Genomic DNA, 13811 nt, shown 5'->3' with positions numbered 1-13811 from the left:
TATCGAAGCGAGGATTCTCAGATTCTGTTATCGATACTCTTGTTCAGGCCAGAAAGCCTGTGACTAGAAAGATTTACCACAAAATTTGGAAAAAATATATCTGTTGGTGTGAATCTAAAGGATTCCCTTGGGACAAGGTTAAGATTCCTAGGATTCTATCCTTCCTTCAAGAAGGATTGGAAAAAGGATTATCTGCAAGTTCCCTGAAGGGACAGATTTCTGCCTTGTCGGTATTACTTCACAAAAAGCTGGCAGCTGTGCCAGATGTTCAAGCCTTTGTTCAGGCTCTGGTTAGAATCAAGCCTGTTTACAAACCTTTGACTCCTCCTTGGAGTCTCAATTTAGTTCTTTCAGTTCTTCAGGGGGTTCCGTTTGAACCCTTACATTCCGTTGATATCAAGTTATTATCTTGGAAAGTTTTGTTTTTAGTTGCGATTTCTTCTGCTAGAAGAGTCTCAGAATTATCTGCTCTGCAGTGTTCTCCTCCTTATCTGGTGTTCCATGCAGATAAGGTGGTTTTACGTACTAAACCTGGTTTTCTTCCAAAAGTTGTTTCTAACAAAAACATTAACCAGGAGATTATCGTACCTTCTCTGTGTCCAAAACCAGTTTCAAAGAAGGAACGTTTGTTGCACAATTTGGATGTTGTTCGCGCTCTAAAATTCTATTTAGATGCTACAAAGGATTTTAGACAAACATCTTCCTTGTTTGTTGTTTATTCAGGTAAAAGGAGAGGTCAAAAAGCAACTTCTACCTCTCTCTCTTTTTGGATTAAAAGCATCATCAGATTGGCTTACGAGACTGCCGGACGGCAGCCTCCCGAAAGAATCACAGCTCATTCCACTAGGGCTGTGGCTTCCACATGGGCCTTCAAGAACGAGGCTTCTGTTGATCAGATATGTAGGGCAGCGACTTGGTCTTCACTGCACACTTTTACCAAATTTTACAAGTTTGATACTTTTGCTTCTTCTGAGGCTATTTTTGGGAGAAAGGTTTTGCAAGCCGTGGTGCCTTCCATTTAGGTGACCTGATTTGCTCCCTCCCTTCATCCGTGTCCTAAAGCTTTGGTATTGGTTCCCACAAGTAAGGATGACGCCGTGGACCGGACACACCTATGTTGGAGAAAACAGAATTTATGTTTACCTGATAAATTTCTTTCTCCAACGGTGTGTCCGGTCCACGGCCCGCCCTGGTTTTTTTAATCAGGTCTGATATTTTATTTTCTTTAACTACAGTCACCACGGTACCATATGGTTTCTCCTATGCAAATATTCCTCCTTAACGTCGGTCGAATGACTGGGGTAGGCGGAGCCTAGGAGGGATCATGTGACCAGCTTTGCTGGGCTCTTTGCCATTTCCTGTTGGGGAAGAGAATATCCCACAAGTAAGGATGACGCCGTGGACCGGACACACCGTTGGAGAAAGAAATTTATCAGGTAAACATAAATTCTGTTTTTTTGTGAGTCTCCTTTTCTGATTTTGCATCAGGATAAGGCGGTGCTGCGAACTTCTTTTGAATTTTTTACCTAAGGTTGTGAATTCTAACGACATTAGTAGAGAAATTGTGGTTCCTTCATTATGTCCTAATCCTATGAATTCTAAGGAGAAATCATTGCATTCTTTGGATGCTGTTAGAGCTTTGTAATATTATGTTGAAGCTATTAAGTCTTTCCGAAAGACTTCTAGTCTATTTGTCATCTTTTCCGGTTCTAGAAAAGATCAGAAAGCTTCTGCCATTTCTTTGGCATCTTGGTTGAAATCTTTATTTCATCATGCCTATGTTGAGTCGGGTAACACTCCGCCTCAAAGGATTACAGCTCATTCTACTAGGTTAGTTTCTACTTCCTGGGCGTTTAAGAATGAAGCTTCGATTGATCAGATTTGCAAACCAGCAACTTGGTCCTCTTTGCATACTTTTACTAAATTCTACCATTTTGATGTGTTTTCTTCTTCTGAAGCAGTTTTTGGTAGAAACGTACTTCAGGCAGTGGTTTCAGTTTGAATCTTCTGCTTATGTTTTTTCATTAAAAATTTTATTCTGGGTGTGGATTATTTTCAGCAGGAATTGGCTGTCTTTATTTTATCCCTCCCTCTCTAGTGACTCTTGTGTGGAAAGATCCACATCTTGGGTAATCATTATCCCATACGTCACTAGCTCATGGACTCTTGCTAATTACATGAAAGAAAACATAATTTATGTAAGAACTTACCTGATAAATTCATTTCTTTCATATTAGCAAGAGTCCATGAGGCCCGCCCTTTTTTGTGGTGGTTTTGATTTTTTTGTATAAAGCACAATTATTCCAATTCCTTATTTTATATGCTTTCGCACTTTTTTCTTATCACCCCACTTCTTGGCTATTCGTTAAACTGAATTGTGGGTGTGGTGAGGGGTGTATTTATAGGCATTTTAAGGTTTGGGAAACTTTGCCCCTCCTGGTAGGAATGTATATCCCATACGTCACTAGCTCATGGACTCTTGCTAATATGAAAGAAATGAATTTATCAGGTAAGTTCTTACATAAATTATGTTTTTTGGTGTGAGTCCAAGGGTTACTCATGGAGTAAAGTTAGGATTCCTAGGATTCTGTCTTTTCTCCAAGAAGGATTGGAGAAAGGGATATCAGCAAGTTCCTTAAAGGGACAAATTTCTGCTTTGTCAATTCTGTTTCACAAACGTTTGGCAGATGTGCCAGATGGTTCAGTCTTTTTGTCAGGCTCTATCTAGAATTAAGCCTGTATTTAGACCCATTACTCCTACTTGGAGTTTGAATTTAGTTCTTCGAGTTCTTCAAGGGGTTCCGTTTGATATCCATGGAATGCTTGGGTTCAAATTGTTATCTTGGAAAGTTCTGTTTTTAGTTGCTATTTCTTCTGCTCAAAGAGTTTCTGCACTTTCAGCGCTACAGTGTGATTCTCCTTATCTCATTTTTCATTCTGATAAGGTGGTGTCACCTGGATTCCTTCCTAAGGTTGTTTCAAATAAGAATTTTAATCAGGAAATTGTAGTTCCTTCCTTATGTCCTAACCCTTCTTTAAAGTTTTACTTACAGGCAACTAAGGATTTCTGTCAATCATCTTCATTATTCATTGTTTATTCTGGAAAGCGTAGGGCTCAGAAAGCTACGGCTACCTCTATTTCTTTTTGGCTGAGAAGTATCATCCGCCTGGCATATGAGACTGCTGGACAGCAGCCTCCTGAAAGAATTACGGCTCATTCTACTAGGGCTGTGGCTTCCACATGGGCCTTTAAAAACTATGCTTCTGTTGAACAGATTTGTAAGACTGCGACTTTGTCGTCCCTTCATACTTTTTCCAAATTTTCCAAATTTGATACTTTTGCTTCTTCTGGGGCTATTTTTTGTAGAAAGGTTCTTCAAGCAGTGGTGCCTTCCGTTTAGGTTCCTGTCTTGTCCCTCCCTTTCATCCGTGTCCTATTGCTTTGGTATTGGTTTCCCACAAGTAAGGATGAAATCCGTGGACTCGTCATATCTTTGTAAAAGAAAAGTAAATTTATGCTTACCTGATAAATTAATTTCTTTTACGATATGACGAGTCCACGGCCCACCCTGTTATTTTAAGACAGGTTTATTTTATTTTTTGTAAACTTCAGTCACCTCTGCACCTTTTTAGCCTTTCCTTTTCTCTTCCTATACCTTCGGCCGAATGACTGAGGGTGGAGGGGAAGGGAGGGGCTATATATACAGCTCTGCTGTGGTGCTCTCTGCCACTTACTGTTAGCAGGAGGTTAATATCCCACAAGTAAGGATGAAATCCGTGGACTCGTCATATCGTAAAAGAAAATAATTTATCAGGTAAGCATAAATTTACTTTTTTTTTTTTTTTTTTTTTTTAAATCTATAGTTTTGCTTATTTTTAAATAACATTGCTCTGGTTTTCGGACTCCTAACCAAGCCCAAAAGTTTTGTCAGTACCGTCAGCTACCTTCTCCAGCTTGCTCCTGTTTGTGTAAAGGGTATTTTCATATGCAAAAGGGGGAGGGGGGAAGTGTCTTATTTCCCACTTGCAATGGGCTTTCCAGCTACCTTTTTAACAAAGTAAGTTTTATACTGGATTTTTATATCAGTATCTGCATCTTTTTCTTTATAGTGGTGTCTATTACATGCAGTTATATGAAAATGAGTGTATACTGTCCCTAAGGGCTCATAGGCTGTTATGGAATATACAGGTTTCACTTTGAGAGCCATGCAGCTTACAAGTTTGGCGCGCTTTTTCTCATAGCAGGGACGGTCCTGCATTGTGCACCATGTGATTCTTTCCTGACCGAGTGTCCATCAGCGAGGAGTCCTTACTCTCTGTACTGTCTGGGTCATGGGAGGTGGTGAGTGCCCCAGCTATTGGGATATAAAGGTGCAGTTTTTTTGAATAATGTTTTATTTAGTTCTCTAGTTATTGCACTAGCGATGGAGGATTCTGTTACTTAGAGGGCACTCCCTCTGTTCCTAAAGAGTAATTCCTGTGTATATTGTGAGGCCGCCCTCTCAATTATGTTCCATATGCCTTGATAATGTGATATCAAACATCTTTTATACCACTGAGCCGCCCACCTCCAAGGAGTTGTCGTCCAGTGAGGTGCGTACTCTACATGCTTATCTCTCTACACATGCAGTTTTCCCATAGCATTGCTGATCCTCCATCTGGAGGGTGCCATTTTTTTCACCAGACGTTACTGCGCAGTTCAGACGGCGGTGTCTGTGGCCTTTAATGCTTTACTTCGCCCCCGTTAGCGCAAGCAAAAGGTTACATATTGCACTCCTTTCCAGAGTATATCAGATAATTTATTGGATTTAACTGATAAGGTTATCCGAGGATAAAGTTCTTTATGAAACTTCAGAGTATGAACATTCTGGGTCGGAGTCTTGCTGCCTCTAAACCACAGGCTGCGGAGGAACCAGACTTTAATTTTAGGAATTTTCGCTTTCTTCTGAGGAACCTTTGAATCCTAAATTGGATAGAGTTTGAGGACAGGGTGGTACCTTATCCTTCCCTGCTCCTTTTAGATGGTGAACATTATTAAGAATGAATGGGACTGATTGTTCCTCTCTTCTCCCTTTAACAAATCGTTCCCGGTCCTGGACTCTCAATGGAGTTGTGAGGTTCTGTCCCTAAAAGGGATGGCGCTATCTTCACCCTTGTTAAACATATTACTATCCTGTTTGAGGATAGCTCTTAGTTTTAAGAGCCCATGGATAAAGGATGGAAACTCTGTTAAGAAAGTTGTTTCAACATACGGGATATTTGTTTCAACTGGAGGCGGCCGTTGCCGCGGTTGCTGTAGAAGCTACCTTCTGGTGTGACTCCTTATAGGAGTTGATCGGGGTGGAGAGGTCTAAGGGACAATTTTCGTTTTGATAAAGCCCATGTCAGCAGTCCTCCGCTGAGCCTGAGCAAACCAAGAGCTCTTGGAAGCCGGCTAAGTCCTGGAATAAATCTAAGCAGAGCAAGAAGCCCGTCGAGTTTAAGTTGGCATGAACGGGCGGTCCCCGGTCCTCTTTTGGATCGTGTAGGGGGCAGAATGTTGCTTGGTTCAGGGACGTGCAGGATCCATGGGTCCTGGAGGTCATAGCTCAGGGTTACAAGATAGGTTTCAAGTCTCAACCACCCAAGGGCAGTTTCCTCCCCTCTTTCCTGTCTTCCTGACCAGAGAGGAGGGAAGCTTTTCTGGGTTGCGTACGGGATCTGTCCTCTTAGGAGTTATTGTCCCGGTGCCTATCGCAGTGAGAGGTTTGGGATACTATTCAAATATTTTCGTGGTCCCAAAGAAGGAGGGAACTTTACGATTTGGACCTAAAGTGCAGTATCCCCTCGTTCAAGTAGGAGACAATAGGCCCATTCTTCCCTTCGTTCGAGAAGGGCAGTTCATGACCACAATAGATCTGAAGGATGCTCCCTTCACGTACCAATCCTCAAGGACCACTTCCAGTTCCTATGGTTTGTGTTCCTAGACCAGCACTTCCAGTTTATTGATCTTCTGTTTGGTATAGTGGTGAGCATAGCTGCCTTCCAAGTAGTTGACCCGGGTTTGATTCCCGGCCAACGCAGCATTCTCCAAGAAATTGACCATTCAGAATCTCTCCTCTGTCTTCTTCGATCCCATGGATGGAAGATAAATCTAGAGAGAGTTCTCTTGCATCAAGTACCAGGGTAGAATTCTCGGGTTCTATATCATGAGAATATTTCTAACAGACCAGAGACGTTGCAGGCTAGCTTCAACATGTCTTGAAAAGGGTCCTATCTACCCTGGGGGTTCCAATGGCTAGGCTGCCTGAGGAGGAACAGGTTCCAAGACTGGAATCAGTGTTTAGGCCTAGTGCCGTGGATGCATTTCCTGTACCCCACATTATTGCTGAGATCATCTCTAATGAATGGGTAAAGCCATGGTGCCCTTTTGCCCCTTCAGCTGCATTTTAGAGATTGTTCCCTGTTCTAGGGACAGTATCCCTATGGTGGATAGCGTTCTATCCGCACTTGACACTACTATCCTGCTTGAGGACAGTTCGTCCTTTAAAGGAGCCCTTCGATAGAAATCTCTAGGGATATCTCAGAGTACTGTTTCTCCAGTCTGGCACCCTGGAGACCAGCAATTGGAATAGCTGCAGTCATAGAGGCAGCCAAGTCCTGGTGTGAATCCCTAGCAGATCTGATTACTGGTGAAGCTTCTCTGGAGGAGATCCAGGATCATATACATTTCCTAGGGCTGGCAAATGCCTTCATCAGGGATGCCATCCTACAAATTGTTCACATCAACACTAAGAACTCTAGCCTCGCGGTTCTGGCTAGGAGGACCTGGTGGCTTATATCCTGGTCAGTGGATGACGTACCTAAGTCTGGACTTTATCCTTGCCCTTCAGGGGCAGATCCTTGATTGGTCTGGGCCTGGAATCCACCATAGTCACAGGTGTACATGGAGCTTTTCTACCTCCAGGATAAGAGATCTAAGTCTAGGAAGAAAAGCGCAAGCTCCTAAGATGGAGTCCCCTGGAAGTCTCCTTGGAATAAAACTAACCAGCCGAAGAAGTCATCCCAAGATAACAAGTCCGCATGATGGGATCACCCTTGACCTGGGACCAGGTCGTGTGGGGGGCAGACTTTCTTTTTTTCAAAGTGAATGGTATTACTCTGTCCGGGACCCCTGGGTGATGGACATTATTTGCCAGGGATACAGAATAAGCTTTTGGTCTCATCCCCCAAGAGACCGTTTTTTTTGCTTTCAAGAGTCTCAGATAACCCTGTAAAGTGAGCTGCTCTACATCACTGCATGGATAACCTCATCGTCATGGACTTAGAAGTTCCAGTTTCTCCATCAGATTGGGGAAGAGGGTTCTACTATATTCTCTTTGTTGTCCCCAAGAAGGACACGTTCCGTCCTATTTTGGACTCTTAAGGTCTCAACAGTTTAAGGGTTTCTACCTTCAAGATAGAAACAATAAGGTCCATTCTACTCCTGGTACAGGAGGGTCAATTTATGTCCACGATAGATATAGTTTCTTGATATTTCGATCCACAGAGATCATTATAGTTTTCTACGGTTCACTTTCCTAGACAATCACTACCAGTTTCTTTGAGCTTCCATTTGGACTGGCTACGGCACCCTGAATGTTCACCAAGGTGCTGGGAGCTCTGCTGGCATTTGAATCGTCTGCAAGGGATTGTCTTCAGGCACGTGGTTGGAAGGTCAACTTGGAAAAGAGCTCCCTTGTCCCAGCTACAAGGTTAACCTTTCTGGAAACAATCATAGATTCTGTCAGTATGCTCATTTACCTCATAGATCAGCGCAGGGTGGTGCTTCAGAAGACATGTTCCCTGCTTCTGTCCAATGCCCATCCTTCGAGACACAATGCATGGAAGTGGTAGGTCTCATGGTTTATGGCATTGGATGCTATACTGTTAGCTCGCTTTCATCTTAGACCACTACAGTTGTGTATGCTCAGATAATGTATTGGAGATCATTCAGATCTGTCGAAGGTCATATATCTGTACGCCCAGGCGAGAGAGTCTTGCTTATGTGGTAATAACCACGGGTGCGAGGCTGGCTGGGGAGCGATGTGCGGTTCTCTAAGAGCCCAAGGAACCTGATGTCAGGAGCAATTGTCTCTCCCAATCAATATTCTCGAGTTGAGCTATATAGAAGCTGCTTCTAGCGTGCCCTCATTTGGGTTTCTCCTGATTTATCCAATTTCATTTTGACAACATCACACCTGTGGCCTACATCAACCATCAGGGAGGCACACAGAGCTCTCTGGCAATGCAGAAGGTATCTCGAATCCTGCTGTTGCCGGAAATAATGTGGAGTTGTATGAAGCGCATTTACTGAGCAGACTCTCCACTCAGAGGAGTGGTCCCTGAAGCAGGAGGTGTTTCTGGAAATAACTAGCTGATGGGGTGTTCCAGACATAGATCTGATGGCTTCAATGCCAAGCTCCAGAAGTATGGATAGAGGTCCAGGGATCCTCAGGCGGAGCTGGTGGACGCTCTAGCTGTCCTGTAAAACTTCAATCCGGTTTATCGGTTTCCACCATTTGTCCTGCCCTGAGTGGTTGCCTGGATCAAGCAGGATGGAATACTAACTATTCTGATAGATGGTATGCAGACTTGGTAAACATGTCTGCTCATACTAATGTTTGCTTCTTGGTCGGGATCTACTGACTCAGGGACCGTTCTTTTACCAAGACCTAGATACTCTGCGGCTGACTGCCTGGAGATTGAACGGTTGATTTTAGCTCAGAGAAGCTTTTCTGACAGTGTGATAATACTTTTATCCAGGCTCTCAAGCTTTTCACCAGACGCATCGACTTCAAAGTCTAAAGGTCTTACCTGCATACTCTCTTCATTGAGCATCTGGTGAAAGGCCCTTTCTTTTTTCACTAGAGTTGGCTAGATGGTCAGGAGTTTGTTCAGGCTCTGGCCCGAATTAGCCCTATTTTTATACCTGTTGCTCCCCCATGGAGCCTAATCTTAGTTCTCCAGTTTTCTTTTGAAGAGCTCTGTTTTGAGCCTCTGCATTCTGTTTATTAGTTACTCACTTGGAAAGTGGTCTTCTTATTGGCTGTTTCCTCTGCTCATAGAGTAGCAGAGCGTTCAGTTTTGATGTGTGATCCTCTGTAACTGGTGATCCATCAGGATAGGGCTTGCTACCAAGAGTGGTGTATTCTCGTAACATCAACCAGGAGATTGTGGTTCCTTCACTTTCTAAATCTGTCGTCCTCTAAGGAGAGACTGTTACATAATTGGAGGCAATCAGAGCACTGAAGTTCTATTTTCACGTTACTAGGACGTTTCGTCACTCCTTTTCATCATTCATCCTGTATACTGGTAAGCGCAAGGGGCAAACTTTCCTTTTGGTTGAGTAGTCTGATCAGTATGACCTGCAGGGAGGCGGGTCAGGAGCCCCTCCGAGAATCATGGCACATTCTATCCGTGCAGTGTTTCTTCTTGTGCCCTCAAGAATGAGGCCTCAGTTGAGCAGATCTGCAAAGCTGTAACATGGTCTTCATTACACACTTTCACAAGGTTCTACAAATTGGATGTTTTTGCATTCCTTGGGAGAAGGGTTCTACAAGAGGTGGTGCCTAGTACTTAGGACTGCCTTCCCTACCTTTTCCCTCCCGAACATTTGTGAACTCCATAACTTGTGTATTGGTTTCCCATAGGTTATGAATATTCTCGTGGACTCACTGCCAATAGAAGGAAAATAAAATGTATGTTTTTACCTGATAAATTCCTTTCCTTCTTGGCAGTAAGAGTTCACGACCACTGGCCGAATGCTTTTGTGTAGTGGTGGCAGTTGTTTTGCACCTCTGTACCCTTTTATCTCTCTTCACTTTTGCTTATCCTTTTCTGAACTACTGAAGGGTAGGGGAAGTGGGAGGGATATTTATAGACTTGTTTGGGGTTTCTCTGCCTCCTCCTGGTGGCCAGGAATAGTAGGTTATGATTGTTCTCGTGGACTTTCACTGCCAAGAAGGAAATGTATTTATCAGGTAAACCTACATTTTATTTGTATTACTGTAAGTAGCATTATTTAATTTGTTATAGTATAAAATAAAAACAATATTACAAAATGTTTCACAATGGCTAAACATATACAAAGAGGAGGTGAAGTAGTGGGTGTGGTTTGAAGTGGCAGCTTAGGATAAGCATTGCATTACTATTTTGTATGAATTACACAGGAAAGCTTTAGGAAAGCTATAATTCGTTATGAAAATGCTCTAATACAGTATATTGTCTTAATGCAGTGTTATGTCCATTTATGTAGTTTTTTTTTATGTAGTGTTTTTTTTTTTTTTTCATATAGGTAGGGAGAGTCCACGATCCGTTACAGATGGGATTACTATGAATGTAATCCCATATCTACCGGATCGTGGATTCTCGCCACCATGAAAGAAATGAATTTATCATTAAAGTATAAAGTGTCTTGTTTTTCCTTCATAACAAAACGTACTTTTCAGCTTATTTGGGAGTTGGGATGAACTTGGTTATCTTAAGACAATTCCAGAAGTGCCATCCTGCTATTCACATACATGGCCTTTGCATTCTAGTTGTACTTCCAATTTTACAAATGCCGCTTGTCGATTTTACCATTCTCCTGGTATGTTTAGCAACACAGTGGTCATTCACAATCCGATATCTGCAGAATTAAAAATTGAATTGTACATTAAAAGCCCACAACCACAACTTAGTTTTTAATAGAAAGTGCCCTTTTCAGGCCAAAAAAACCTGACAAAAACAAATTGGCTGATAAATTGTTATCCACCCCACAGTTTGCTCAAAATCTAAGCCTCATTCTTTTTTTAGCTTCACATATCCCCTCATTCTGAATTACTTCCATCATATGATGAGTCCACAACTCACCACATGTGGGAATAATCCCCCTCCTGACCACTAGGAGGAGGCAAGACACCCCAACACACCATAGCTTTAAATCCATCCCACTTCCCATGATCCTCACTCATGAGGAGTGAGGTTAGAATTTTATCAATTTTGACGTTTTTGCTTCTTCTGAGGCTACCTTTGGCAGAAAAGTTCTGCAGGCTGTAGTGTCTGAATAGTAACATCCTGCCTTCATTGAAATTTTTCCACGACCCCCATTCTAAAAATAATACAAAACAAACCCCTTTTCAAAAGATCAAATCTTGTGGGGTAAACCCAGAGGGTCCCAACCAAGTGCTGGTTTAGAGAATGAGAACCACATTTAAACAATAGGTTGGGTTTTTTTGTAGTTGTGGAACTGGGTAGTCATCTTGAATGTGCTATGACTTAGATGTGAATTAATTTAATTATAAAGTATGTCTCTTGATTCATTATTGTTCTATTGAAGGTTAAACAAAATCTTGTTACAGGTTCCAGATTACTTTGACATTATCAAGAAGCCCATTGCCTTAAACGTTATCCGTGAGAAAGTGAACAACTGTGAATACAAATCTGCATGTAAGTGTAAATAGCGTGACACATTTCTCTGCCCTCTAGAACTCACAATAGCTCTACTGTCCCTTTTAGAGTTAGTCTGTTGTGCTGCAATAATAAGATACTAAGTTCCTGTAAACATGATTTTATAAAAGGGCCATTCTAGGTTTGTTGTGCTTTTTGTCTACATCCAAATCTGGGTAGGAAGTAGCATTTGGTATTGGTAGCATGTGCTTCTTAAAGGAGCCTACTCTAACAATATGTTGTCATATAGAGCTTTATTAATTATTTTCTTTCTTTTTTTTTACGTATTTAAAGCTTATTATTTAGAAAATGTAGTTTCTGATAACTGGCTTAGTATCTTGACCTGTCCTTTTACTGTTTGATTTAAATATATGTATCATATTAAATTAGAAATAATACGGCAATGGAAATCATGCATCTAAATTAGGCTTGACAAGTTAGAGGCCAAGAGACTTGGCCACTAGTATTTTCCTTCTGGCTCCTAATTTAAAGTGAAGGTAAACTTTGATGACTGAAAGCCTGTTTTTTTTTAAAATACTATTAAAAACGGGCACTTTCATTCATCAAAGTTTAGAAAAAAACAAAGGTAAGTTTTTAATCAAAACGACTGCTTTCTAAACTTTGATGAATGAAAGTGCCTCTGTGTTTAATAGTATTTTTAAAAACCGGGCTTTCATTCATCAAAGTTTACCTTGACTTTAAAGTATTTAGATTTACATACATACAATTTATAAGGAACACAAACTCACATTATCTGCTGTATCTCTCTTTCTCGTGTATCAATCTCCTATGTTCTGTATTTATATCTGCCTCTCACTCTCCTACATCTTTCTCTCATGTAGCTTTATCTCTACTGTCATTTTTGGGTCTCTCCCAATATCCAGTGTAGTTTAGGAAAGAAAGACTGAGGACCCAAACCCCTAAAAAGGCATGTCAAGTGTTATTGTTAAACTTCTAAAGAGCAAATAGTTTTATTAAACATTCAATGTATATGACATACAACATGCATATAACATATATATCCCATATCCTGATAAAAAAAATCATAAAAGTTTCAGGAATCTTCACATTTCTGTGTATTCTCATATAGCAATATATCAAAATGGTACTGTGTAATAATCATGATATATCCATTTTTTTATTTTTTTCTAACAGCTGAATTTATAGAAGATATTGAACTGATGTTCTCCAATTGCTTTGAGTATAACCATATTAATAGCAATGAAGCGAAAGCAGGATTTAGGCTGCAATCCTTTTTTATTTGTGAAGCAAAGAAACTGGGACTGGAAGTTTCAACCAGCAAGAACATTGTTCCCCCGTTATCTAAAAAATCAAGGCTCTGATTGTTCTCTACATTTACAAGAGACTAAACCCTTACTTTCAAATCTTTAATTTGGAGAATTTCCTGCTGAACATCACAAAGCAATAAATGTAATGTCTAGAAACCTGATATACTTGATTTCATGATCTAGCAAGTCTGTTAAAGGAGTTAAATTGGTTTCATGCCATGTTTTATATATATGTTATATATGTATATCAGATTTGCCGCAAACTCTTTTATAACTTTATAGCAACATTCAATTTTCTATGTTGTTAACATCACTCATTTTTATAATTTTTGTAGCTCTTTTGCTAAACAGTAACTTACTTAGTAGCAGGGGAAAAATAATTGATTATACAATTGCTACCTGAACAACACTACTTGGGTGGATAAAATAAAATATATTTTTGGATGGACAACTATGAATATTTAAGAATTTCCTACTTAGATATTTATTTAGCATTGAAAGAAATTTGTGATTTTTTTTTTTTTATTATTATTATTTATGGAACTTCAAATCTGAAGTAAACCTCTGGATGTAAAAAAAAAAAAATTGAATCTTAATGTCTTTTTCCTTTTATATGTGACAGTTTTTGGGACATTTTCATCAAGAAAATACCTATAATTTACTTAGGTACAGATTCCTGTTTAAGAAAAAAATAACCTCTGCTAATAAAAGTTGGTTCTTTTTCAAGAAGTTATGTCTAGTGATTGTGCATCATTTGTGCTTTGTTTTTTTTAACTTGATATAATCAAATCCTCCCACCAAAAAAAAAAAAATACACTGTGTGGATTTCACATGTTAGACATATGAATGTGTTATTTCTGGTTATCAAAATGAGTTACATATACTCTACGTTTTAGTTGCCGTTATGACTAAATACAATTATAATCAATTTCTCTCACGCTGTTACCTAATATTCAGATACTAGTGGATTGTTATGCATCAAACAGGTAGTATCCCATTAGAAAGGTCCAAATTACCTCACCATGCTACTTAAACTTTCTTGTTGGCGTTAGTTCTAAGCCTTCCCACCACTCT

At 40.4% G+C, this 13811-nt stretch overlaps 1 protein-coding gene across 4 annotated transcripts in view; it reads left to right on the top strand.

The window, feature by feature from the left end:
• BAZ1A (bromodomain adjacent to zinc finger domain 1A) overlaps positions 1-13466 on the top strand; it is a 762668-nt gene extending 749202 nt beyond the window's left edge. For all 4 annotated transcript variants that reach the window (XM_053697759.1, XM_053697757.1, XM_053697758.1 and 1 more), the window contains exons 27-28: positions 11361-11448; positions 12604-13466. In XM_053697759.1, coding sequence (XP_053553734.1) covers positions 11361-11448; positions 12604-12791 — 276 coding nt within the window. In that variant the 3' untranslated portion in view covers positions 12792-13466. The remainder of the gene's footprint in view (positions 1-11360; positions 11449-12603) is intronic.
• The last annotated feature ends 345 nt before the right edge of the window (positions 13467-13811 follow it).

The sequence above is a fragment of the Bombina bombina genome, chromosome 1 (genome assembly GCF_027579735.1).
Source record: "Bombina bombina isolate aBomBom1 chromosome 1, aBomBom1.pri, whole genome shotgun sequence".
Lineage (NCBI taxonomy): Eukaryota > Metazoa > Chordata > Amphibia > Anura > Bombinatoridae > Bombina > Bombina bombina.
Note: the sequence above shows the minus strand (reverse complement) of the source record. Positions and strands in the feature narration are given on the sequence as shown.